At 48.3% G+C, this 24,863-nt stretch overlaps 5 protein-coding genes across 7 annotated transcripts; 3 read left to right on the forward strand and 2 right to left on the reverse strand.

Moving 5' to 3' along the window:
• Positions 1–61: 61 nt before the first annotated feature.
• LOC6525854 (L-xylulose reductase) lies at positions 62–1,616 on the reverse strand. Its single transcript, XM_002101638.4, has 2 exons — positions 1,212–1,616; positions 62–549 (listed from the first exon to the last, which is right to left on the reverse strand). Exons 1-2 carry the CDS (start codon positions 1,517–1,519, stop codon positions 129–131), a joined length of 729 nt encoding a protein of 242 aa, XP_002101674.1. The 5' UTR covers positions 1,520–1,616; the 3' UTR covers positions 62–128.
• Positions 1,617–2,382: 766 nt separating this feature from the next.
• On the forward strand, positions 2,383–4,271 carry LOC6525855 (U4/U6.U5 tri-snRNP-associated protein 2). Its single transcript, XM_002101639.3, has 4 exons — positions 2,383–2,513; positions 2,574–2,627; positions 2,684–3,836; positions 3,896–4,271. Exons 1-4 carry the CDS (start codon positions 2,492–2,494, stop codon positions 4,149–4,151), a joined length of 1,485 nt encoding a protein of 494 aa, XP_002101675.1. The 5' UTR covers positions 2,383–2,491; the 3' UTR covers positions 4,152–4,271.
• A 224-nt stretch (positions 4,272–4,495) lies between these two features.
• On the forward strand, positions 4,496–6,191 carry LOC6525856. 2 transcript variants are annotated; one of them, XM_039377499.2, is made up of 3 exons: positions 4,496–4,689; positions 4,741–5,186; positions 5,254–6,191. In XM_039377499.2, the coding sequence occupies exons 1-2, from the start codon at positions 4,537–4,539 to the stop codon at positions 5,140–5,142; spliced, it is 555 nt and encodes a 184-aa protein (XP_039233433.1). In that variant the 5' UTR covers positions 4,496–4,536; the 3' UTR covers positions 5,143–5,186; positions 5,254–6,191. The 2 variants fall into 2 exon arrangements, with proteins under 2 accessions (XP_039233433.1, XP_039233432.1); XM_039377498.2 differs by having other exon boundaries at positions 4,741–6,191.
• On the reverse strand, positions 5,209–8,044 carry LOC6525857. The gene has a single exon (XM_002101641.4). It carries the CDS (start codon positions 7,932–7,934, stop codon positions 6,468–6,470), a length of 1,467 nt encoding a protein of 488 aa, XP_002101677.1. The 5' UTR covers positions 7,935–8,044; the 3' UTR covers positions 5,209–6,467.
• Positions 8,045–8,176: 132 nt separating this feature from the next.
• LOC6525859 (zinc finger SWIM domain-containing protein 8 homolog) lies at positions 8,177–22,367 on the forward strand. 2 transcript variants are annotated; one of them, XM_039377496.2, is made up of 8 exons: positions 8,177–9,984; positions 15,734–15,976; positions 16,040–16,203; positions 16,314–16,624; positions 16,692–21,446; positions 21,511–21,849; positions 21,916–22,065; positions 22,134–22,367. In XM_039377496.2, the coding sequence occupies exons 1-8, from the start codon at positions 9,705–9,707 to the stop codon at positions 22,198–22,200; spliced, it is 6,309 nt and encodes a 2,102-aa protein (XP_039233430.1). In that variant the 5' UTR covers positions 8,177–9,704; the 3' UTR covers positions 22,201–22,367. The 2 variants fall into 2 exon arrangements, with proteins under 2 accessions (XP_039233430.1, XP_039233431.1); XM_039377497.2 differs by having other exon boundaries at positions 15,737–15,976.
• The last annotated feature ends 2,496 nt before the right edge of the window (positions 22,368–24,863 follow it).

Here is a 24,863-nt window from a genome sequence, read left to right on the forward strand (position 1 = left end):
TTTACCCCACTGTAGTGTTTTAGTGTGTGGAAAGAGTTATAAAATCATGGAACTTCCACAGTTTTAATTCAATCATATTTCATTTGTATCAAAATTCGGGCTTACACATTGAAATGAACGTGGGAGGCTTAGGAAACGGAGTATCCTCCTTCGAGCAGGATGTGGTGGCCATTCACGAAGCTGGACTTGCTGCTCAGCAGATAGCCGGTGGCGTCCACAACCTCCTGCACCTCGCAGAACCGATTCAGCGGTATGTGGGCCAACAGCGGTCCACTCTTGGCGGGATCCGACCAGTTGTCGGCGCCCATCTTGGTCAGCACCACGGTGGGATTGACAGAATTGACGCGAATCTTGCGCGGACCCAGCTCCAAGGCCAGCGACTTGGTCAGCGAATCGAGGGCCGCCTTGGTGGCACTATAGGCCGTGTGGCCGCCAAAGGATCGGGACGACGCTATCGAGGACACGTTGACAATGGAGGCTCCATCCTTCAGGCGGGGCAGCAGGGATTGGGTGACGTTGAACACCGCCTTGATGTTCACATCGAAGTGGCTGTGAGGAAATTGAAATCATATATCAAGTTAGAATTGAATCCCAATGATTTTTTGAAAACTAATTCAGGATAGAGCCCATAATTCAGAAATATTTCAGATGATACACATAATGATAATTGGTTTAATGCTAAAATAAATACTGAAGGTCAATTAGAGTGGGTTTTCAGTTGCCCTTTCTTATAATTTGATCATGATAGTCGTTATCACAGTTTAACGATTCGGTGATCGTGATCTTTCAAAAAACAAGGGACCTAATTTTTGATAAGCATATGAGCCACATAATTTTTAATTTGGATGATTTTTAATTAATTAATTGAGAAATATATATAAACACACTTCGTATGAAGTCGTAGTAAAAATTAAACTACTGTTTATCCAAATGTTCTTGTTTATTTATTTTATTTTTATTTTTAGTGAAGAAAGCTGAAAACGTGTGCCGGCAATAAAAAAAGTTATAAACATACGATAAGATTAATTAAATTGTTGTGTGTTCTAGGGATATTAACTAAACGCCTTTCTATTAATTTATTATTTAAAAATCCCGGGTAAAAGTACATTCCTTTGATAAATATGAATGTTTAAACAAAATACTTTTGCTAATCCTGAATCTAGACTTACTAGCAAAGCTTTTAAGTGACAATAGGATAACCATCCACTTACGTATCGAAATCCTGTTCGCTGAGCTCCTCGAAAGGCTTTATGATGGCCACGCCGGCGTTGTTGACCAGCCCGTCCAGCAGAGGCACCTTCGCCAGTCCCTCGCGCACTGCCTGCCAGCCGCTAAGATCCAACTGGAGCGGCTGGATGTGCACCGGATCGAAGGCCACCAGCTCCTGGAGCTGCTCCGGCTTCCGGGCCACCGCGATGACAGTGGCTCCCGCAGAGGCCAGCTGCTTGACCAACGCCTGTCCGATTCCGGCCCCCGCTCCGGTCACCAAGATCACCTTGCCCGCGAGATCTGCCCACATGATGATAGCTGCTAGGTCTTGGAAAGTTCCGTTCCGAGTGCAAGTGGATCGCTGGGAGAACTGAATTGAAAATACTCTTTACACCTTATCGGCGCCACTAATCGCCGGCCAGTCCAGAGCTTTCTTCGGAGATTCCGAAGCCGTGGAGCTTTGGCTCTCTTCGGTAGGGCGTTTAAGGTCGTTTTCCGATCGCAGATCGATCTGCAGCGGATCTCCTCCAGGGGGTGACAGTGGGGTGGCCCCCCGAGCTGATAAACGCGCGTTTAAAAATAGAGCCAACGATAAGGCCAAGAATCCGGATTCATGAACGACCCGGTGCTCCTTCAAGTCCAGCCTGTTCCTCAATTAGTTAGAGCACCTATGGTCAATTTGCATCTAAGCTCCCGTATTTCTGAGCTCAATTAACTAAAAAGCTCGTACGCATAATTTAAATATTAAACATTTTACAATTGGAGCAAGTTTTGCACAAGGCACATTTAAATAAAAAATTTAATAAAGAATAGTTTTACGGCATTAAAATTATTCCCTTTTAGTTAATTAGTTAGTTTTCCTTAGTTTTCAAGAGATAATCTTAGCATAAATGCTGAAATTTAGTTAAATTTAAGCAACCTGCTTTGTTGTATATTTCAAATAAGTATTTGATGACGCTGTTCTATTAAATAATATCCATTTGAAAAATGAATAATGAATCAGACAATCTTATTAAGTTCATTAATTATGTTGAACTGAGGCTATTGTTTGGCAATTCATTAATTTATACATAAAATTTCATCTTAAAATGTGTACCTTTGAATTTCGGCGGTGTAAACGTTTTGAAATATGACAGTGGAAACAGTTATTACACGGCTACGAGAGGGTCTATCGATATGCATATTAATCGATAACTGCGTCTAGTGGAACAAGCAGTCAACAAAACAAAACTTTATTTTAGTTTAGGAATAAATGAATTGCTGACTAAAACAGCTGCAAGAAATGGCGCAAACGCAAGCACCAGGTAGGTTTAATGTCATTCCAATAAGCACACATGCATTTCATGTCTGAAACAACCATTTAGCCGCCAAGCGCATGAAGCTGGAGAAGAAGCCGGCGAATCCCGTGGAAGAGGATGGTAACTATTGAGGATAAACATGTTTGCAGGGCATTAATCCACTCTTCCATACATAGAGACGCCCTCTGTGTTCAATCCGAAGTACAGGGTGTGTCCCTACTTGGACACTATCAACCGGAATCTGCTGGATTTCGATTTTGAGAAGCTTTGCTCCATCTCGCTGACGAGGATCAATGTGTATGCGTGCCTGGTGTGCGGCAAGTACTTCCAGGGTCGTGGCACCAACACCCACGCCTACACGCACTCCGTGGGTGAGGCGCATCACGTGTTCCTCAATCTGCACACGCTGCGATTCTACTGCCTGCCGGATAACTACGAGATCATCGACTCCTCGCTGGACGACATCAAATACGTGCTGAATCCAACGTTCACGCGCCAGGAGATCAGCAAGTTGGATCAGTTGCAGCCAAAACATTCGCGAACCGTAGACGGTGTTCTGTACTTGCCCGGCGTCGTGGGTCTGAACAACATCAAAGCCAACGACTACTGCAATGTGGTGCTGCATGCACTCTCCCACGTCGGTCCACTCAGGGACTACTTTCTGCGGGAGCAAAGCTATGCGCATGTCAAGCGGCCGCCTGGGGATTCCATGTTCACGCTGGTGCAACGTTTCGGCGAGCTAATGCGTAAGATGTGGAATCCGCGGAACTTTAAATCGCACGTATCGCCGCACGAGATGCTCCAAGCTGTGGTGCTTTGGTCCAGCAAGCGTTTCCAGATCACGGAGCAAGGCGATCCCATTGACTTTCTGTCCTGGTTCCTCAATACCCTGCATCGCGCCCTCAAGGGCAACAAACAGCCGAATTCTTCTATCCTCTACAAGATCTTTCTCGGCGAGATGAAGATCTATACGCGTAAGATACCTCCTGTCGAGTTGGATGACGCGGCCAAGGCGCAACTGTTGGCCACCGAAGAGTACAAGGACCAGGTGGAGCACACAAACTTCATCTACCTCACCTGCGATCTGCCGCCGCCGCCGCTGTTCACCGACGAGTTCCGCGAGAACATCATACCGCAGGTGAACTTATATCAGCTGCTGGGCAAGTTCAATGGCTCCGCCGAAAAGGAGTACAAAACCTACAAGGACAACTTTATGAAGCGCTTCGAGATCACCCGCCTGCCGCAGTTCATCATTCTGTACATCAAGCGGTTCACCAAGAACACGTTCTTCCTGGAAAAGAATCCTACCATCGTGAACTTTCCCATCAAGTAAGTGTTCAAACGCGAAATATTATTACTTTAATTGCAACTTGATTCCATTTTTGCAGGAACGTGGACTTTGGCGACATTCTGGGCATGCGGCAGCGCGACAAGGATGTCAAGGATACGAAGTACAATCTGGTGGCCAATATTGTGCACGACGGCGATCCCAAGAAGGGCACCTATCGTGCCCACATCCTGCACAAGGCCAACGGGCAGTGGTACGAGATGCAGGACCTGCATGTCACCGAGATCCTGCCGCAGATGATCACGCTCACCGAGTCCTACATTCAAATCTACGAGCGCTGTGCGGACTCCTCGTGATCCACCTGACCTTTAGTTACTCCTAGCTGTATTTCGGTTAACAAACTCCATGATCCAAAAGTAAAATATGCTGTAGTCGAGTATAGCGACTATGAGTGGCCCTTGAATAGGAGAAATGTAGACAAATGTGTTTCATTGTAGGATAAGCAAAGTGCTGATAAGACGGGTTCAATTTTAAAATTCTGCGATCTTATACTCACTCAGACTTAAGACTCGGTGTACGTTTAAGTACTAAGCCTCAGCATCAGCATGAGCTGTGGCCCAAAACAGCCAAATTGCGCATGCGTTGTGCCCACTCCATTCACGTGCAAGTGGGTGGATTGGGGCCACGACCAGCGAAAATCGATGGCATCGCCAGTCGTTGGGTGACAGAGTGTTCGGAAGCATGTCGGAGCAGCCAGAGAACACCAGCTACGAGCAGGAGTGCCAACGGGCGGAGTTGCTGGGCCTCCAGCCGCCGGATCCCGAGGAATTCGAGCGCAAGCGGCAGGCGAGATTGGAGCACGAGTTGGCCGAGCAGGAGGCCGCCGAGGCGGTGGTATGTTCTCACCTCTAACCACACGAATCGCCACTTAATTTCGCTCCCCAGCTGTTGGAGCAACAAGACGAGAGCCTTGGCAATGTGGGTGGCAAGCTGGGCGAGCTCAATAGCATCCTGTCCAGCACGCAGCAGAAGCTGAATCGCTTCAAGCAAACTGCCTGTGGCAGTCTGACCAACATATTTGCACGGGGCAGCTCGGGCTCGGTGGATCTTTCGGCGGGCATTGGTAGATCGGGCTCAATCGCCAGTCAGGAGGAGCGTCCTCCTGTCCAGGAACAACCGGTGGCCAAGCCACCGCCGACGGCTGCCGAGGTTAGCGCCGCCAAGGCGGCCAAGCAGAAGCGCATGGACTCGCAGCTGGACAAGCTGGATGCGCTGATCAACCAGGCGGACAACGCTCAGATAGCCATGAGTGAGCAGACCCAGCAGATGCGTCGCCTGGCCAAGTGAAGTGCCCCCATCGAGCAGGTGATGATCCATTGCTGATCCGCAAGGCCCGCATAAAAAAACATTCGCTTGCTTTATGAAATGATTCCAACTTTATTTATCCTCACTCTTCAGGTGGATAACCGTCGCCTGATTCTGGGCAGCCTTCTGTCCTCTTCTTTGTTTGGATGAACACATGAGTTTCGCTTAAAACTAAACACAAGTTGAGATTACCCAAAGCGTCTTCAATCACATTTATCGAGTGTGTGCAGACAGTGCGTGTCATGACGACTGTCTGCAGTACCGTCTTTCAGTCCCGGCGCGCACTGCTCCTCCTCCTTACATTCATCCCGTTGACTTTATATATACATATAAATAGGTCTTTTATATAGTTTACATCAGAGTTTTCAAAAATATAGAACTTTTTTGCGGTTATTCGTTGACATGCGTAGTTAAAAACAAAATTACAAATGTTGGACAATAATGGTTTTCATGAATTATTTGCGTAACTAAAACTTAGTTTATACATTTTCTGTTAAATCTTGTTCCTGCAAGCCAATTTAAGCATATACATAAAATATGTTTTTCGTAAACAATAACTTTTTTTTGTTTTTTTTTTTTTTCGTTTTTATACATTTTTTTTTGGTAAGTCACATTTTGGAAAACTTTTTGCTTTAGTTCTTTGGGAATATATAAAAATTGAATATTTTCAATATTTCAATTTTACTTTGAAACTAATACACTAATCTCTATTACATTTCTTGTTAAGTTAGGTAAATTAATAGGGAACGTCAAAGTTTAAACAAAAGCAAAAAACTGTTTTTCATAACATGTACAGTGCGTTTCGCAGATGTAAGGCAAAGACTTATACACGTCGCATTGGGCTTACAGTCACGAAACGCACTGCCTTTGTGCTAGTACATACATATAAGGAAGCATTGTCCACCACTTAGGAGTCGTTTATCCAGCTAATACTTGTTGCAAAACGTTTGTTAAACTATATATAATATATATGAAGCGATCGAGTCAAGCAATAAAATCAAATCAAGTTTTTCTCCACAAAACAAAAAGTATTCTTCGGCGTTATCAATTCCGCGCGCTGTTAATTGTTTCTAAGCCTATATACAACAGACTATATACAAGCAAAGGATATGAGGACTTCAATCAAAGATATAGCAGAGTATTTTGGATGGAATTAATTATCAAGGGGTAACTTAAAGAAATCATCCCAAAATCAGTGTTTCTTGACAAGTTACTGAGCCAAGTCGGCTAGGATTGATTCTATCGCCTTTGTACAGCGTTTCTAACTTACAAGCTATGCTTGAATTTTGTTGAATTAGGTTGGGGCACTACTTGTCCTCCGGCGAAGCGGACGGGGAGGAGGTGGCCATTTTGACGCAAGAACGCGGTGGCGTGGGGCTGCGTTTGAGAAGTGTCCGCTTGCCGAGCGAGTGGACCGGCGCATCCTCCGAAGCGGTGTCCGTATCGGAGTACTCGTCATCGCTCTCGCTGGCATGTCCTGCATCCGTCTCGTACGGATCTTCCTCATTGAGCTGCTTACCGTTCAGCTGACTCATCTGTTCTGGAAACACATCCGAGGTGACGACGCCGCCGTCAGGTTGCTCCTCGTTCTCATAGAAGAAGTACGACAGCTGCAGCTGCTCCTCCGCGCAGTTCACGCGCCAGGCGTCCGGAATCAAGTGGCCGTTCGTCTCGAGCCGCTGCTGAAGCTCCAGAAACATGTTCGGTGATACATCCATCTTGGGCAGCGACTGCTGCGTCTGCCACTTCTCCAGCAGCGGCGGATTGGCTCCGAAAACGCCGTAGTACAGCTTGCATGCGCGATAGCAGCGCAGTCGGTTTGAATCCGGGCGAATGCGACGCAGCACACGCAGCTGTGATTCCACCACGTGCAAAAACATGTATTGTTGCTTCCGGTTGGGCAACGAGGTGACCAGCACCGCACGACTGGTGCTCAAACAAAGCTGAGGCAGCGGTTGAGGCCACAGCGAGTACAGCAGACGCTTGACCAGCTGCGTCAGCGTGGAGCTCTGGAAGAAGTGGCGGTCGGGGGCAGTGGCCGCCGCTCCTGCGGGAAGCCAACGCACTGCATCTGCCCAGATGCGAGCGGCGGCGCCATCGAACATGGTCAGTCCCAAAAAACGCATGCAGCGCTTGCAGTACAAGTGATCATCGCGATTGAGCATGCGCGAATTCGCTTCGTTAAAATTTATGACCACATAGTTGACGCCATAGAAGAGATCTGTTTCGGCAGGCACCAAGCTAATTGGTTTGTTCTTGCCCGCTGATCCATGATTGTGGCAAAAGAACTCACTTGGATCCACCAAAAAGCTAGGGAACTCCCTCAGCCTGCGATAGCTTTGGGCCGTCACCAATTCTGCACGGCAATCGCGACAGTTGATAGTGATGGCCTCGTTCTCCTGGCATGTGAGGAGCAGTGGCACCAAAGGCACCTCCACGGCGCTCCCATCCACGCTGGTGAGATCAATTTCGTTGTAGTTGAAGCGGAAACTAATGTTGCTGCCACTGGCCAAGAACGTGGACAGGCAGCCAATGTCCATACCGTACTGGTCATGCCGGATGAGCAGCAGCTCGTCGGAGTCCTCACTGTCGCTTTCGGAGCTGGACTCCGAGTCGATCGCTCGATTCTCAGGTTTCTCGCTGATGTAAACATTGTAGTCCCGGATGACGACGCGCGTCTCGTGGCTGTGCGAAACCTGTTGGTCGAATTGCAGGAAGGCCACGCCGCTGCGTAAGTTGGGGCGCAGCTCGATGCACAGCCCGGTGATGGGCATCTTGACCAGGTCCTGGGAAAGCTCGAGAAGATTGGAAGACCAGGAACCAAATGGGCCTATCGGGACCTATCGTTTTTCGATATTAAGAGCGTTACTTGGCAGATGTTATCGATTGTCAAGAAGCTATACCACGAAATGCAGTGTGACCGTCATTATGGTTCTAAAAAAATCGCACACAGAAAACCGATACTATGGACCGAATCGAATATTCAATTGAATATTATCGAAAACCGATATCAAGTGTGAGCACTATCGCTGACCACTAACACCAACAACGTTTAGGAGCAAAAGAGTCGACGATGCGATGGGTAAAAACAAAGCCCCGTGTAAAAGTGTCCGAAAACCGTGCGTAGCATCAAACAAATCGTAACTCGGCCAGCGAATACAGGTGCTGTTGTTTTTGGAGACGCGTCTGCAGTGCCGTTTCAAGTGTCGGTAATCGCCAAAATCCACTAAAAAATTAAGGATTTTTTTAAAAAACGTTCGCTAAACGCATTTCGTTCGTTCACTCACACACACACACACGTTAACCCAACACACGCACAGACGCAGACAAACACAACGCGCAGCGCATATACACACACAAAGAAAAGAAGGCAGTGAAAATCGACAAGCGCACGCATGCACACACACACACTGACGAGCACGCAGGCGAAAAAGTGTTGATATATATCCAATATATTGATGTTGTGTGCACCGTTGTTGTTGCTGCTGCTACTGCTGTGTGAGTGAGTGAGAGCGAGCGAGAAAGAGTGAGTGCGGTGCGCGCAGGATAAAGCGAAGATGAGCCACAAAGCGAAGGAGTGAAAAAATAATTAACGGCAAAGCGGAGTGCAAAGCGCAGAGCGGATAAAAAAGGAGCGCTAACAACAATAACAACGACTAGGGATCCCCTGAAACAACAAAAACCACATCAACAATAATAACAGCAGCAGCAAGAACATCAACAACAAAAACTACAACTACAAATTGGCCCTCTCATTTCGGCAGTCGCATAGCATAGCCCCATCTCGCTCTCTCATTCGTTGGGGGATACGAAAAAGTTCACATGCAACAACAACGACAACAAACAATAGCAGTCGCAGTCGCAGTCGACGCGGGCAGAGGCAGCGACAGAGACCGCGGCGCACTAAACGTATTTTGTACATATAAACAAAAATAGTTTTTAAACTCCCCAAATCTAAATCTAAACCTTAAGTTAAGCTAAAAGTAAAACCTAAAGCCCTAAGCATTAATCTACAGTTAATAAGTTAATTAAAAGCAAGCGAGTCAAGCGGAGTGGTAGAGTGAGAAAGGGGAGAAGTGAAGTAGAGGAGCACAGTAAGAGAGAGAGAAAAGAGGGAGAGAGGAACGCTCAAAAGAAATTCGCCTTTTACACGATTTTAAATTGAGCGTTTGGCAGAGATCCATTATACATCCATCCAAAAAGAGAGGAGCGTAACAGTGTGAGCGAGAGAGAGTGGAAGAGGAAGAGGAGGAAAACAAACAAACGGGGGAGCAGCTGAAGAAGAACAAGAAGCAGCTTCAGTAGTAGAAGGAGCAACTGTAAACACACACAATCTCAGCCTCACGCTGGCGAATCGCAACGGCGGCAACAACAACAGAGGAGGAGGAGGAGGAGGCGGCGGTAACAACAACAACAATGGAGGAGGCGGAGGAGCGGCTGCAGTCGGCGCTGGCGCTGAAGGAGCAGCAGGCGGAGGCGCAGGAGCCGGAGCGGCGGGCAGAGACGCTGCAGGAGCGGCGGCCAACGAATGGAATCCGGAGGAAATGGACCGCTTCAGCTTCGACGACTCCATCCGCTTCGAGGAGGACTCCCTTTGCAGCTGGAGCTCCGAACCGGAATCGCTGTGCAACAACTGGCGCGGGTGGAAGAAGCCCGCTGCGGGCAGCGGCACAGGCAATGGCGGCTTGAGCGGCATGGGCGGCATGGCTGTCGCCGGCGGCTCAGGAGCACCACCGTTCGGAGGAACAGGTGCCTCCGGTTCCTGCACACCGGGCGGCAGTGGAACGACCATGGCCAACACATCCACCTGCGGCAGACATTTTGGTGAGTATAATCTCCATGTTGCTAGGGCGGGATTTACGAAAGTGGACTTGGACCATTTAGCATTCCCAGTGACTCTAAAGTTGTGGAACATACAGTTACGAATCTCAACTATCTATCTAGTATTGAGTATTATTACTTGCAATCATTATTTAAGCTAAGTAGAGTTATTTCTTCAGCTCTATGTTTATACTAACTCGGTCACATCTAGCTATTTGCAAATCACATCTGGCCACACTGAGCTGCCTGTAATTATACGCATGACCTTTTCGCTTTTGGTAAATTCTGTAAAATTGTCTTAGGCACAACAACGAGCAGGCTGTAATTGTTGTTGCCGTAAAAGTCTGTCTGCAATTGTCTTCTTCGTTTCCCCGCATTTCCTCGAAGTCCTCCGCTTATCGCTGAAGTCAAAATCACGACTTTGGCTGCCAACGTTTTTTTTTTATTTTCATTCGTTTATGCGAGATTCCTTTTTACCTTTTTGTTGCGTCCCTTTGTCTTTTCTCTGCGGCTCATTACGCTTGTGCATGTGGCTGCGGCATTGTTTTTTTGTTTTTGTTTTTCGGCCTGCCAAGAGACGTTCCATACACGTTTTCGGTATCCTGTGCGCCGTCGCAGCACTATCATCATGTAATATCTGGATATCTGGCTGCGACTGCGCAGTTCGTCCTCGACGCTGTTTTCTCTCCGTTTCTTCATTCGTCTTCGTCATTTGCCCATCCACTGTATTCGTTTGTTTAGTTCCCTTTGTTCGCCTGAGAGCAATGTTCCTGTGGGGGGGTGGGGGGAAAAGGACAAGGACTATATTTGGAAGGGTCAAAGGACTAAGCAGAGCGGCAAAACCAAGAGTAACCTCCAACCTCCATCCAGTTGTCTTCTCTGTGGGTTCTTTGATAGCCAGGGTTGCCAGGTTACTTACAAATATTGTGAAAATGTAAAATGTGTACTAGCAAATTCCAGCTGAATTTAATTATTTATTGTTTCTGGTAGTTTATACAAGTCCTTTGCTCACTTCAAAAAGCAAAGCTGGTAAAATAGCTATTTATGCATTGGCTGTTGGCTTGTTTAACTTAATGGTGAGGAGTGTTCTACTCAAAAGTCCAGCTCAAATAGCTCAAGCTACTTGCTTTTGGCGAGAAAATAGCCAAAGAGCTAACCCTGCGACTGGAGGCAAGGAGGCAAAGCCAGCTGCATTTTTATGCTCGAAAGACATAATAACCGCATCAAAAAACTATATTGCCTCAAAACGATGTCGCTGCTGCCAGCTGAACACGCTGACGCTGACGCCGACTGCGACTTCGACGTCGACGTCGATGTTGATGTCGATGCTGAGGCGTCGAGAGCCTCGCTTTCTCGCTTTGTTGTGTCAAAGAACCTTTTCAAGGATACCACCACAACCTGCCCAAGGGGATGTAATAAAAATAAAGACGACGTCGACACGGACGACGAGAATCCATTATTCCCTTCGCACCTTGCAGCTCCTCCTCCGCCGCGTTTGCTATGGCTCCCCAGATATGGTACTTCTTCGGATAGTTGGAACGGAGGAAGCCCATTGATTCGATCCAGAATTGTCAACGGCCTGCAATGCGATTGAAGGCTTATGTATGTACGTCATAAGAATTCTGAGCATTCAAGCATTTAACATGCCATAATTGAAATGTTTTCAGCCAAGTTATGGTGCGCTGGTAAGGGGATTTGGTGACCCCTACCTGTTCATGTTTAACTAGCATCCAAATTACTCATTAATCTGATGACATTAGATATTATTAAATAGTATATTTCAAATCGAAATGAATTCTAAATATTAAACATCTCATAACCCGATTTGTATTTGGCTGAATTTAAGTTTAGTTGGCCTTAATCGACGATTTCAGTTGTCTGCAAAAGGCAAATGAAAATGCCTTTTATACCGAAATGCACATTAGCCAAGTGTCGGTTGAAAATAGAGTATGGTGGCCCTGATCGATATATATTTAATTAAGTACTGATTGCTTCCCTGCCTGATTCAATTAAATGGCAAACGACCAAGCGTGTTTTCAAATTAAAATTGAAATTGATTTAAAACAATATTTCATTAGAAACATTGCATAGCTGAATATAGGACATTACTATTTCGCAAAAGGGAAAATGGAACACCATTCGAAAATAGAAACGGATTCTAAGCAATCACCTTTTAACTGGTATGAAGCTATGTATAGGTTCAAGTTCTGGTGACCTCAATCCTAATATCATTCATTCCATAGCCCTATTATCTCGTATAGAGATCTGGCATGCGGGGGATTACAGGGATAACGCGGTTGAAGGGCGTTCGCCAAGTGCGCCCCGCATAAACGTGGAACGTGGAACGCAGAACGTCGATGCAATGACCCCGAATAAACCGAAACCGTGGAATGGTCACGCTGCAGTGCTGACAATGCGACTCCGTGTCCGTGAGAGGTGTGCGGGCTGTGAGTGTGTGTGTATGTGTGTGTGCCTTGAGTGGCCGGCGTTGCCACATGTCATCATCTAATTAGTGGGTCGAGGCTCGTTCGGTGTCAATTTCGAACTGAAACTGAACCAGAAGCAGATACAGATACAGATACGGATACCGATGGCGGTGACGATACAGATACAGTGACCAGCTGAATTTTTAACTTGTCGCCGTGCATATCGGTTTCATGCACTTCCGCAGCCAAAACAATTGCACCAACATATGCAGCACACACATGTGCAGAAATGCTTGCTGGCGCTTTGACCTGACCCCTTTTTTTGTTATTTGTTTTTCGTGCGCGCTTTTTGTGCCGAACAACCTGAATTTGTCGTTGGAAACACAAAGTATGTGGGTGCATGGCAAAATGATAATTTTCAGCATATTTTCAACACTTTTGCAAGGGCTTAAGGGTGTCAAAAGAAAACAGCTGTTCAATATAATGTATGATTAAACAATTAAACCGCATGGCGTTCTTCCAGTGTATCTCAATTTTATCACTAGGAGTATTTAAAAGACTTGTAAATTATCGTGACCATGTGCTAAATGGTTTTGAGTGGAGAAAACATATTCAATTCGATAACATATTTAGTGTGGGCTACACTTTACAAAATAAATCCTTTTGACTAAGTGAATATGTATGATATATATATATGTACCTAAGGGTTTTAGGAGTGCCTAATAGTCGTAGGTAGTGTGACGAATGCATTCGCTGTAGGCGGCCACTTCGGCACCATTTGCTCAACTTTGAGGGGCTCGTTCGGCATAACACAAATAACTGGAGCATGAGTCTTTGTGTGGCAAATACTCCCTTTTTCGTGTTGCACGTTTCGTTAGTGCGACGCATGGAAATGGAAAACAAATTAAAGTGCAAATAAAAACTGCGAAGGAGAACGCAAGAGCAAGCCCAGTGGAAACAAGGAGCAAACCAGTTTGAAGGGGCAGCAACAGCCTTGAATCTGCCATAAAGAAGTTCAATGGGAAAAATTGAATATATACATATATATGTACATTGTATGTACATACGAGTATGTACGTGAATCAGTTATTAAGCCCTCTTCAATCAAATCAATCTGACTCATGCGGCCTTTCGGTTTCCACGAAGTCCTTTTTAACTGAATTCTTCATCTGACAAATGCATTAAGCTGTTGCTTTTGGACTCCTTTCCGCTTCTCGTCAGTCAAATGGAATTAAATGAATTAAAACCGAATCAAATTCAGAGTGACGGTTAGTGTAATATGTCTGCATACTGTTGCATCTTAAATAAAATAAAGGAGAAATAAATGGCAAATTAAAATACTTTTATCATAGGCTAAAAATTGGGTCGTAAAGCTCTAACGTTTCTCAGTTTGCAAAACGTATTTTTTGAAAATGCCACCAGTCGCTGCTATTTTCTTAGCCTGCGCTGTAGCAGTGTGTATGTATAATAGACAGGCATGAGCAATAAGTTAGCGCTTGCGGAAAATGACTTTGAATAAAATGGTGCCAAAGTGTCTGAAAATGAAGCGACGACATCGCGGGGGGTGCGGTGGGGAGCACGAAGAATGGGAGCGGGCCAACGAGCCGACGAACGAGCAAAAGAAAACAAACAAACAAACAAAACAATGAGCTCTTTCGCTCTTTCGCCAATTTGGCTCTTTTTTATGGAGCCCATGTACCATATGCCCCCAGAAATAATACAAATATATATATTTTATGGATGAGTTTGTTATAATCTTAATATAAGCCATTCGTAGCGTAATCACTAAAATAACTTTGATTATGATTATATTATGTTTTTTTACAATCTCTGCTAGTTACACGATGGTATTTGAATAAAGATTTGATTCTTTGACATTCTACTGATAATTCAAATAACTGAAAGTGAAATCTGTGAGACCTGCTTCTCCTCCTGCTCGAATATTTTATTTGCGTGGGTGAACTTGAACTCTGCTTTTTTTTTTCTGTTTTCTTGGTGGCTGCATCATCAGCAACATCACACCATACATACATATATGTATATGTATGTAAGTACGTTTGTAAACAAAATACAATAACAAAGCGCGCAATTCTTTGTTGTGCTTTGGGGTCATTGTTTTTTTGCTTTTGTTTGTTTGTTTGTTTGTCTTTTGTGTTCTGCGTTCTGCGTTTTAAAGGCATTGGGAACGAGACCTTTAAAATGCAAGTCCCCTCTTCCATTGCCATTTGTTTATTTGCATGCCAATTCAGTGGATTTCTGTTTATCTACAACTCAATTGCGCTGCAAAGATAATGACATTGGTTTACGCAGGGGAAAATTGCGTGGCCAAGATTGCCATGGTTTCCCACGACCCACGACAACCACGTCGCAGAAAACCTTGTTTTATTTGAACAGTTGCGTTGGAGGAGGGATTACGTTTCCGACCGGAGGATTATCTTTCGTTTGAATCCTAAATGTCCATAAAGACGGAAATCTAGCATTTTATAGATAGTGGATAGCGGTATTAGTACAGATTTTTATTATTATTATTGTTATATAAAACTATAGGCAAACGAAGTGCCAGGGGTAATAGCAGCAAAGTACAACAAGCAGTCTTGGCTACTGCAATAGATAGAATAGGAAGTAAGAGCCACAATCCTTTTCACTTTGCATTAGTCGAGTTACCTTTCAATATTTATTGGGACTAGGATGTGGCATCAATTTGATTTGTTATAAGAAACCCAATCCGTACATTATTTAGCACCGTGCACTAATCGAATTACCCCAAAATATTGATGCGGGCAAAACTTAATATGATTACGCTTATTTTGCCAGACAATCTAATTTACATTTTGTTGACCTGTTGGTGCTGTGTGCTCGTTCTACCCCTACAAAGACCTCGTGTTTGACCTCCCTTTCGCTGGTCATTGGCCGTTGGCTTCAGAAAAAGTTCTTTAATTAATAAAATGCCCGACATGTGAATTTTGTGTCTGTGTGCATGCATGTGGCTTTTCCGCGCTTTGTTTGTGTTTAATTATGGTGGTAGAAATATGGCATTAGTCATTTGGCAGCTTCTTCAATTTGTATATGTACATGGTTTTCCTTTGTTGAACTGGTTGGTTTCCCTTGGACTTGCTTCTATGCTACAGTTTTGGCACTTATCTAATCGAATATGCTTCAAACAGTGAGAACTACTGTGTGGCATGCATTCTTATCATTCTAAGAACTATTTGTAACCTTTAATTAAACAAAATGTACTGACCAGTACAAGTTTGATAGGGCCACTGCAGTGGCATGCTATTTACTCAGTATCAGGTGCCTTCTATATTCCGTTCGCCTTCTTCCAGAAGTATCCACATTGGCCGAACTGGCAGCCCGCTGCGTGGCCTCCTACATACCGTTCGAGCTGGTGGAGCATGTGTATCCACCGGTGCCGGAGCAGCTGCAGCTGCGCATTGCGTTCTGGAGCTTTCCGGACAACGAGGAGGACATCCGGCTCTACTCCTGCCTGGCCAATAGCTCGGCGGATGAGTTCAATCGCGGCGACTCGTTGTTTCGATTGCGAGCTGTCAAGGATCCGCTGCAAATAGGTAAGTTTGTCCACCGCCTTGGGATTGAAACCTAAGATGCAAACTAAACCCATCCATTTGCAGGCTTTCACCTCTCGGCCAGCGTGGTGAATCAGACGCCGCGTGCCTACTTTAATGTGGCCGTCACCTTTGACCGACGACGCATCTCCTCTTGCAACTGCACCTGCACGTCGTCTGCCTACTGGTGCTCCCACGTAGTAGCCGTTTGTCTGCATCGCATCCATTGCGTAAGTATGGCGGGAGCAGATGTATTAAATTGGTTTTTGTTTACTCTCCCTAGCGGTATCATATCATTTGGAATTTATACATTCAAGTAACTTAAATCCTCTTCTTGCAGCCCCAGGAGGTCTGCCTGCGAGCTCCGGTATCAGAATCATTGACTCGCCTTCAACGCGACCAGCTGCAAAAGTTCGCTCAGTATCTGATTAGCGAGCTGCCTCAGCAGATCCTGCCGACGGCCCAGCGGCTCCTGGATGAGTTGCTCAGCGCCCAGCCAACGGCGATCAACACTGTGTGCGGTGCACCCGATCCCACGGCTGGGGCCTCGATCAACGACCAGACCAGCTGGTATCTGGACGAGAAGACGCTGCATAACAACATTAAACGGATACTCATCAAGTTCTGTTTGCCCGCCCCAATTGTGTTTAGGTGAGCATTCTTGTACTACTCTCTAGCGTAACTCCTTTGTAATTTGTAACGTTTCTTATGTCCACAGCGATGTAAACTATCTGACAAACTCGGCTCCCCCAGCGGCGGCCGAGTGGAGCTCGTTACTCCGACCGCTTCGAGGACGTGAGCCAGAGGGTATGTGGAATCTGCTTTCGATCGTACGTGAGATGTACAGGCGCTGCGATCGAAATGCAGTGCGTCTGCTGGAGATTATCACGGAGGAGTGCTTGTACTGCGATCAGATACTCATCTGGTGGTTCCAGACAAAGCTGGCGCTGATGATGGGCTCCCACGGCCACTCGGGCGGTAAGCACTCCAACACACACTCCAACTCCACGGCTCTGCAGCATGCTTGCAGTTCGCTGTGCGACGAAATCGTGGCACTGTGGCGATTAGCAGCGCTCAATCCCGGCCTGGCGCCGGACGAGCGGGATATGCTGCACGCCCAGTTCACGGCCTGGCATCTAAAGATTCTTGACCGGGTGGTCAAAAGCCGGATGATGCCATCATCGTACACCAACAAGCACCAGCAGAACTCAAGATCCGAGACGGAATTATTCATCGGCTTTAAGCCGGCAATCGAGGCGTGCTACTTGGACTGGGAGGGCTACCCCATTCCGGGAGTGACGCACACCCACGACACTAATCCCATCTACTACTCGCCGTTCACCTGCTTCAAGCACACGGACCTCAAGGGCGAGTCCAATAATCCCGGCCAGCTGAATGCCACCCAAGCGCTGATGTCGAACAACAAGCACTACAATTACTTCAGTGCCTCCAGCGATCATGGCATGCACGCAGGAGCCTTTAAGCAGAGATTGGACCGCCCTTTTCGCGAGTCGCGATTCTATACAAATCCGACCGATATGGAAGGAGGAGCAGCGTTGGCGGGCGGAGCATCTGGTAGATTTTCCACGGGACTGGGTTCTGTTGCTGTCGGAGGAGCTGGTGCAGGAGGTTTGGGTCAGATAAGCGGCGGAGTAAACAACTCTGTTGGCGGATCAGCGGCCTCGGAGGTGAATCCCGTGCAGCAGCAGCTGCCCAGTGGCTCGGCGGGAGTTGGTGCCTCTGCGGCAAATGGCAAGGTGGCGGTAGCAACGGATGGCAATCGCTCGAGTGCCAGCAGCGAGGGATTCTGCGAGAATGAAGATTTCGGCGGCGACACCAGCAGCAGTCACAACTACTGTCCACCTGGACAGGCGGTTGTGCCTGGCCAGAAATCGGCACTCACAGAGTCGGATTCGCAGAGTAGCTTTGATGCAGTATCGCAGCAGAGCAAGGATGAGACACCAGTCGTCGGAGTGGGTGTGGCAGTGGGTGTTGAACAAGCTCTTTCCACATCGGACACTTCGTCGGCCTCCTCCTCATCTTCATCTGCTTCTACGGCTTCGGGGAGCTCCAATAGTTCCACTTCCTCCATGCTGATGGCTGGACAGGAGGCGACTGTTGGAGTTGGTGGCGCTGTGCAGCAAACATCTCGTCGCCTCAGCAAGGATGAATCCTTTAGCAGCAGCAGTGACGAGTTCAACCAAGGAGCCGTGGGTGGATCTGCAGGGCGAGTGGCTATGGCCTCCGCCGGAAGCGGATCTGGTGCTGGCGACGCAGTAGCGGGAGGAGCGGGATCGTCAGCTGGCGGAGATCTGACGCCGGTGCCCAGCACATCGGCAGCTGCCCGAGCTGCCTTGGCCGCCAACTCCACGGTGCCAGCGATTTCTACTTCATCTCATCTCGCAACCAACGCCGCTGGAGGTTTGGGAGTGCTGGGTGTGGGTGCTTCGGCAGACCAGCCTTGCAGCTCATCCGCGCATGCAGCACGGGCTCTGGCAGCTGCAGTAGCTGCTTCCAGCGACAAGCCGCATGTATTCTCCAATGTTCGGCCCACAGAGGACGCCTGGGATATACTGCTGGCCAGAGCCGAAGGTCTGCATGCTCATGGTCACGGCAGTGAGGCTTGCATCCTGGCCGTTCGTCTGGCGGAGCAAATGCTGGCCAATCCGCCAAACCTTCTTCTGGAACTGCCACCCGCACCCAAGAGGAAGGGCAAGAAGCAAAACGTGAATCCCATCTCACATCAGCTGACTGTTGTGGCCTCTGCTACGCTGTCCAAGTGTGCTTTTCTCTGCACAGTGCTGTCGGAGAACTCTGAACACTACCACATTGGATTTCGGATATGCCTGTTCGCATTGGAGATGCCGCGACCGCCAGCGAGCACCAAGCCCCTGGAGGTCAAGCTGGCCAACCAGGAGGCGGACATTCTGGCTCTACTGAAGCGCCTGCCGCTGGGATCCGCGGAGCTACAAGTTATCCGAGAGCGAGCTGAGCAACTACGCAGCGGGACCTTTAAGACGCGAGGAGAGGCCCTGTTGCCGATTAACCTGGCCACGTTTATTTTCGATGCCCTGGTTACGCTCAGTCCTGCAGGCGGATCCACAATTGTCCCTGGAGTGGCATCCACTAGCGGTGTCACAAGTGCGGCAGGCAAATCTATGGTCAATCCAGGCGCACGTTTGCTGCTTTACAAGCACAACAGCGATGAGAGTCTTGGATTCGATGCTGCAGTCGCTGCTTTAGGACTGAAAGCCAATGTCTCGGAAGCAGAGCATCCGCTGTTGTGCGAAGGAACCCGCCGGCAGCGCGGTGATCTTGCCCTCACATTGCTATCTCATTACAAGGATGAGCCCCGCAAGATAGCCAAGATCATGGAGAAGCTGCTGGACAGGGACATACACACGCTTCTAAATGCCCCACTCCTGCCCGCTTACTACTCGAGTAATCCGCCTGTAAGGACGCGAAGTAATCAGCCAACGCGCAGGGAGGAGCACGATTATGGAGGCGGCTCTGGATGCGCCTCCTCCAACTGTAATCCGGTAGCCAATTTGTGTGAGCTTCTGCCGGCGGATTACGGCAGTGTGGGAGGAAACAGTCGTCCTCACAGCTCCACGAGTGCCGAACTGGAACTAAGCATGTGCGCTCTGAGCATGGCCAGCAGTGGCAGTCAATCGGGTGGCGTACAGGGCATGGTGCCCACATCGAATGCAGCGGGAACCACAGGAACACCCAGTTCCAGCAGCACGACGGCCAGTGGGAGCCAGAATCCCAATGGTAATCCCAGTGGCAGCGGTGGAGGAGGAAATGGCGGTGGTGGCAACGGAGGCGGCGGCGGTGGTGGTGGTGGAGGCTCCACCAGTAGCAGGAGCAAGGAAAGCCGCTACAAGGGAAAGAGAGCATATCCCTCGATACCTAACCAGCCATCGGAAGCCAGTGCCCACTTCATGTTCGAGCTGGCCAAAAATGTGCTTACCAAGGCCGGCGGAAATAGTTCAACATCGCTGTTCACCCAGGCGAGCACAAGCCAGAATCACCATGGACCGCACCGTGCGCTCCACATGTGCGCTTTCCAACTAGGACTGTATGCCCTCGGTCTGCACAACTGTGTGAGTCCCAATTGGCTTTCGAGGACGTACTCGTCGCACGTCTCCTGGATCCTGGGACAAGCCATGGAAATTGGTGCGCCGGCGATTAGTTTTCTGATCGACACTTGGGAGGCGCACCTCACGCCTCCCGAGGCGGCTGGCATGGCCGATCGCGCGTCGCGTGGATGGGACAGTAACATGGTCTATCCGGCGGCGGAGCTGGCCTTGTCCGTTCTGCCGCACGCAGCTGCCCTCAATCCCAACGAGATCCAGCGTGCGATCCTGCAGTGCAAGGAGCAAAGCGATCTGATGTTGGAGCGCGCCTGTCTCACAGTGGAGACAGCTGCCAAGGGCGGCGGTGTCTATCCGGAGGTGCTGTTCCAGGTGGCACGCTACTGGTACGAGCTGTACATGCGGAACACGCCGAACAACAGCGAATTTGAGCCGCACGACGACACCATGGACCACTCGGCCGTGAGTCTGAGCGCCCTGATCGAATCCCAGCAGCAGCACGAGCTCCAGCAGCAGCAACAGGCAGTGCAGCAGCAACAGGCGGTTCAGCAGCAACAGCAGGTGGTGCAGCAACAGCAGCAGGTGGTGCAGCAGCAACAACAGCTTGGCATGCCCAATCCCGTGGTGCCAGGCGGCGTGGGACCCGGACCCGGACTACCCGTAGCAGTGCCGCCACCCGTAGTTGGTTCCGTGCAGAATCCACAGGCGCAATTCCAACCCGTGGGCGTCGCCTCACTGGCTCCCCTTGGACTAGCGCCGTATCCACCGTACAGCTTCTGCCAGGGCTTGTATGCGCACCATCACAACCTAAGCTACCCGCCCGGTCAGATGCAGATGTTCATTTCGGCAGGACCGCCGCCGCCACCTCAAGCATACGGTGGCTACCAGCAGCCGCCGCCGCAGCAGCCGCCCAATCCGCAGCAACAGCAGCAGGTTGTGCAACAGCAGGTGCAGCAGCAGCAGCAGGTGGTGCAACAACAACAGCAGCCGGTGCAGATGGGTGGTCAGGCGCCACCGGGTCACCCCGGTCAAGGTCATCCGGGCCAACCGCCCTCTGGCTTCCAGCAGCAGCCACCGCCTGGAGCATTCCAGGCGCTGCCGCCACAGGCCTATCAGGCGATGCAAGCGGGTCCACCGGGTCCGCCGATGGGTCCGCCTCAGGGCTACTATGGCCCTCCCCCACCACCACCTCCGAACGGGCCACCCGGTGTGGGCGTCGGCGTTGGAGTGGGCGTGGGCGTGATGCCAATGCGCCAACATCAGCACCAACATCCCGTTTACCCGTTCATGCAGCAGGCGCCGCCGCAACCGCAGCAGCAGCAACAACCGCCGCCCTCGCAGCCACCCGTGCGACAACGACAACCGCATCAGTTTACGTGAGTGATCCCAACGTAAAAGCTTAAAGGCGTCCTTAATTAATTGTTTCTTCTTTCTCTGTAGACCCACCCAGCTGCGATATCTGCTGGCTGCCTATAACGTAGGCATGTTGGCCATGGAGACACTGGCGCGACGCGTCCACGACGATCGGCCGCAGGCGAAGTATGCCCGGAATCCGCCGTACGGCGAGGATGTGAAATGGTTGCTGCGTATCAGCAAGAAACTGGGCACCCAGTATCTGCACCAGTTCTGCATCTGTGCGGTCAACTCGATCGTAAGTCCGTTTGTGCTGCACGACGTGGCCATTGAGTCCGCCCACTACCTGGGCAGGAATAACCATCAGATGGTGATGCAGCACCTGCGTTCTGCGCTCACGCCTCTCGTCCAGAAGTGTCAACAGATGTGAGTACTTTGCGTGCTGTTGTACGAATGATCTTAAGCTAATGTGGACTATTTATGTTGTGGCAGGTACATTCAATGCATCCACCAGAAGCTGTACCATCTGACCCAGGGCGACTATGAGGAGTTTGCCAGCATTGTGGTGGCGGCACGCGCCGCTTTCCAGATTACGCCGGAGGGGAGCGCGCAATTCAAGGACTGGCTGCAGTCTATCAAGCGGTAAGAGAACCTGAGAGATGTTAACTAAGGAGTATGCTTACTAATTTGATGCTTTCATCTATTTGCAGTTCGAAATCATGCAAGAAAGAGCTGTGGACCCAGATCAATGCGGCCCTACAGAGCAACTCCAAATGACAAAGACTTGACTCCTGCAATCTGATGACGGCAGTGGCAACAGCAACATTGGCGACGACAGCGGCAGCGGGGACATCGGCCACAGCTGAGTGCAAGACAACAACGGTGGCTGCGAGCAGCAGCGGTAACGACAGCGCTGGTAATCAAAACAACGTCGGCAACAGCAATAGCAACAGCAGCGGCGCCACCAACAACAACAGCAACGGCGGCAACATCAACATCGGCATCAGCGACTCTGTGAACGGACACAACCATCATCATCACCACCATCACCACAGGCATCATCATTTGCTGGAAACACCGGCCAGCAGCTCTGCGGGATTAGCAGCAGCACCAACAGCTGCCGGAGGAGGGACAGCAGCAGCAATTCCAGTGCCAGCAACACCGGCTGGCAATACACCAGCACCAGCAACAGCATCGTCATCAGCATCAGCGTCAGCATCAGTATCAGCTACAGTTTCAGTTGCAGCAACTTCAGCAGCAGCAAGCAGTGTGGCTAGCTACGAGCGATCGGAGCGAAGACCACCACTTCTGGGAGCACCACCACCGCTGCCTACGGTCGGCAACAACAACGGCCGATCGGCCGCAGCGATCGCTTATCACTCGCTGATGCCGAACTACTATCCCAGCACGCGGCAGCTGCACATGCATGGCCATGCCCGAGGTCACGCGCACCCACCGCAGAACGGTCCTCCCCATCCCCACCAGCAACCGCAGCCCCACCCGCATCCTCACGCGCATCCGCAGCCACACCCCCATCAGTACCAACTGCAGTCGCTAAGCCACTACCATCAGCAACTTTAACAACGTGTCGCTGGCACTGCCCACGGGCACGGGCTACCAGCGGCTGGTGCGCCTGCTGCTCCTGCTGCAGCGTCGTCGCTTTGGCGGCCGCAAGAACAAGACGACAGCGGCCGCGACGGCGTCGGCGTTGGATGAAGAAGAGGAGAAGGAGGAGGAGGGGCAACTGCAGCAGCCCCCGGTAGCTGTGCCTCTCGGCGATGCCGCTGCCCAGGGAACCATCGCCACTTGGCTCTGGCTGTGGCTGTGGCTGCTGGTGTTGCTGGTGCTGCTGTTGGTCCTGGGCATACCGCTGCTGCTGCTGCTCCTCTGATCTGCATCCGCATCCACATCCACAGCCATTCCCCTCCCGAGAACCACCGCACTTAGTTCATGTTAAACATAGTTTTTATTTGTATCTTCACTTTTCGTTAGGCATTTTTTTTTTTTCATATTTAATCAAGCTATACTTAGATGCACCATGGGTGTGTGCGCGTGTGTGCGTTAGTGTGCGCACTTTTAGACTGAGATATCTGCCAACAACAACAACATCAACAAATACCGATGCCCACACACACGCACACACCCACGCACAGCAACAGAAACAACAACAACACCCACAACCATGGAAGATGGAAAAGCTCTGTTTGATTTTTCAGAAATGTGTTCAGTTAAACTAACGTATTTATAGACGATCTATCAAATAGTTTTCTACACGTACAGCTATAAAAAAAAAAACTCGGACTTATACATGTATGCTTACGATCCCTAAACCTAACTTTAAATATTTTTCACTAACACCTGCTTCGCAACACGTAAAAATACCAATCTTCTTCTATACATATATATTTTCTAGACTTAAGTATGAGAAAAGAAACGGTTTATATACCTTATACATATTTAATACCTGTGGTTAAGCAATTTTTTAGGATTTTCAAATTTATTTGACCAACAACATCCAATGCACACGAACCCCATCGATGCACTAGAAATTCTCCCCTGAGCAGTTTGTTTCGAATGTTTAACTAGCTAACTAACGATCTCAACTAAAGTATCCTCACATTTCCAGTGCAAGAAGTACTACTGTTCGAAAAATGTGGGCACAGTGAAAATGGCAAACATAATATTAATCGTTTCGAAAGTGCCGAAAATAGGCGATTTTGAGACGATTTTGAAACAGCCCCATGCCCCCAAACAGCTGAATCTGAGTGATGTATATCTAGGTCTATAAAGCTAAAGTATAGATAGCGAAGATTGGAAACAAACTGCCAGGATTTTTGTTGCTTCGATCGATGTGTGTCCATCTAACCCGATGATAACGATCGAGCAAAGACAACAGATCGAACAGATTTCTAGATAACGCAAATCATTATGCTCACACATGCACACACACTCACTTTTTATCATATACAACTATTGAAAGAAAATGGTTTTTGTTGGTTAATCAAACGAGTTTAGCTGAATCATCAGAAGAGGAGTTTCTATTTTTACATTAAAAATAAACAAAAAAAAAACAAAAAACTACAAAAACAAATGAAAAAAATATATATTTTTTGCTTACAAATTTTGTTTATATTTTTAAACCCTTTTTAATTATTTTTTTTAATGGTTTTTATATCGACGCATATAAAACATTCTTATTATTAAACCATTAATACACAAAAGATACAAAAAGCAAACGAAAAAAAAAGATGAACAAACAATTTTTTTATTATATACAAACAGTGCTGTTTTGAATAAATATGGTTTTTTGGATTTATTTCAAAACGCAGTGAAAAGCGAAAAAAAAAAACGAAACAAAAAACAAAAACACACAAAATAATCTATGTTGGTTTTATTTTTCTTGGTTTCCCTTCCAGATCACATCATTTTTTAACTTAATC

This window comes from Drosophila yakuba, chromosome X (assembly GCF_016746365.2).
Source record: "Drosophila yakuba strain Tai18E2 chromosome X, Prin_Dyak_Tai18E2_2.1, whole genome shotgun sequence".
NCBI lineage: Eukaryota > Metazoa > Arthropoda > Insecta > Diptera > Drosophilidae > Drosophila > Drosophila yakuba.

Coding starts and splice junctions, on each gene's coding strand:
- LOC6525854 (XM_002101638.4), bottom strand. CDS start 1,519: ATGTGGGCAGATCTCGCGGGCAAGGTGATCTTGGTGACCGGAGCGGGG. Junction 550..1,211: donor AGCGAACAGGATTTCGATAC/GTAAGTGGATGG, acceptor ATTTCCTCACAG/CCACTTCGATGTGAACATCA.
- LOC6525855 (XM_002101639.3), top strand. CDS start 2,492: ATGGCGCAAACGCAAGCACCAG. Junction 2,514..2,573: donor GGCGCAAACGCAAGCACCAG/GTAGGTTTAATG, acceptor ACAACCATTTAG/CCGCCAAGCGCATGAAGCTG. Junction 3,837..3,895: donor ATCGTGAACTTTCCCATCAA/GTAAGTGTTCAA, acceptor CCATTTTTGCAG/GAACGTGGACTTTGGCGACA.
- LOC6525856 (XM_039377498.2), top strand. CDS start 4,537: ATGTCGGAGCAGCCAGAGAACACCAGCTACGAGCAGGAGTGCCAACGG. Junction 4,690..4,740: donor AGGAGGCCGCCGAGGCGGTG/GTATGTTCTCAC, acceptor TTCGCTCCCCAG/CTGTTGGAGCAACAAGACGA.
- LOC6525857 (XM_002101641.4), bottom strand. CDS start 7,934: ATGCCCATCACCGGGCTGTGCATCGAGCTGCGCCCCAACTTACGCAGC.
- LOC6525859 (XM_039377496.2), top strand. CDS start 9,705: ATGGACCGCTTCAGCTTCGACGACTCCATCCGCTTCGAGGAGGACTCC. Junction 16,625..16,691: donor CCCGCCCCAATTGTGTTTAG/GTGAGCATTCTT, acceptor TTATGTCCACAG/CGATGTAAACTATCTGACAA. Junction 21,447..21,510: donor CGACAACCGCATCAGTTTAC/GTGAGTGATCCC, acceptor CTTTCTCTGTAG/ACCCACCCAGCTGCGATATC.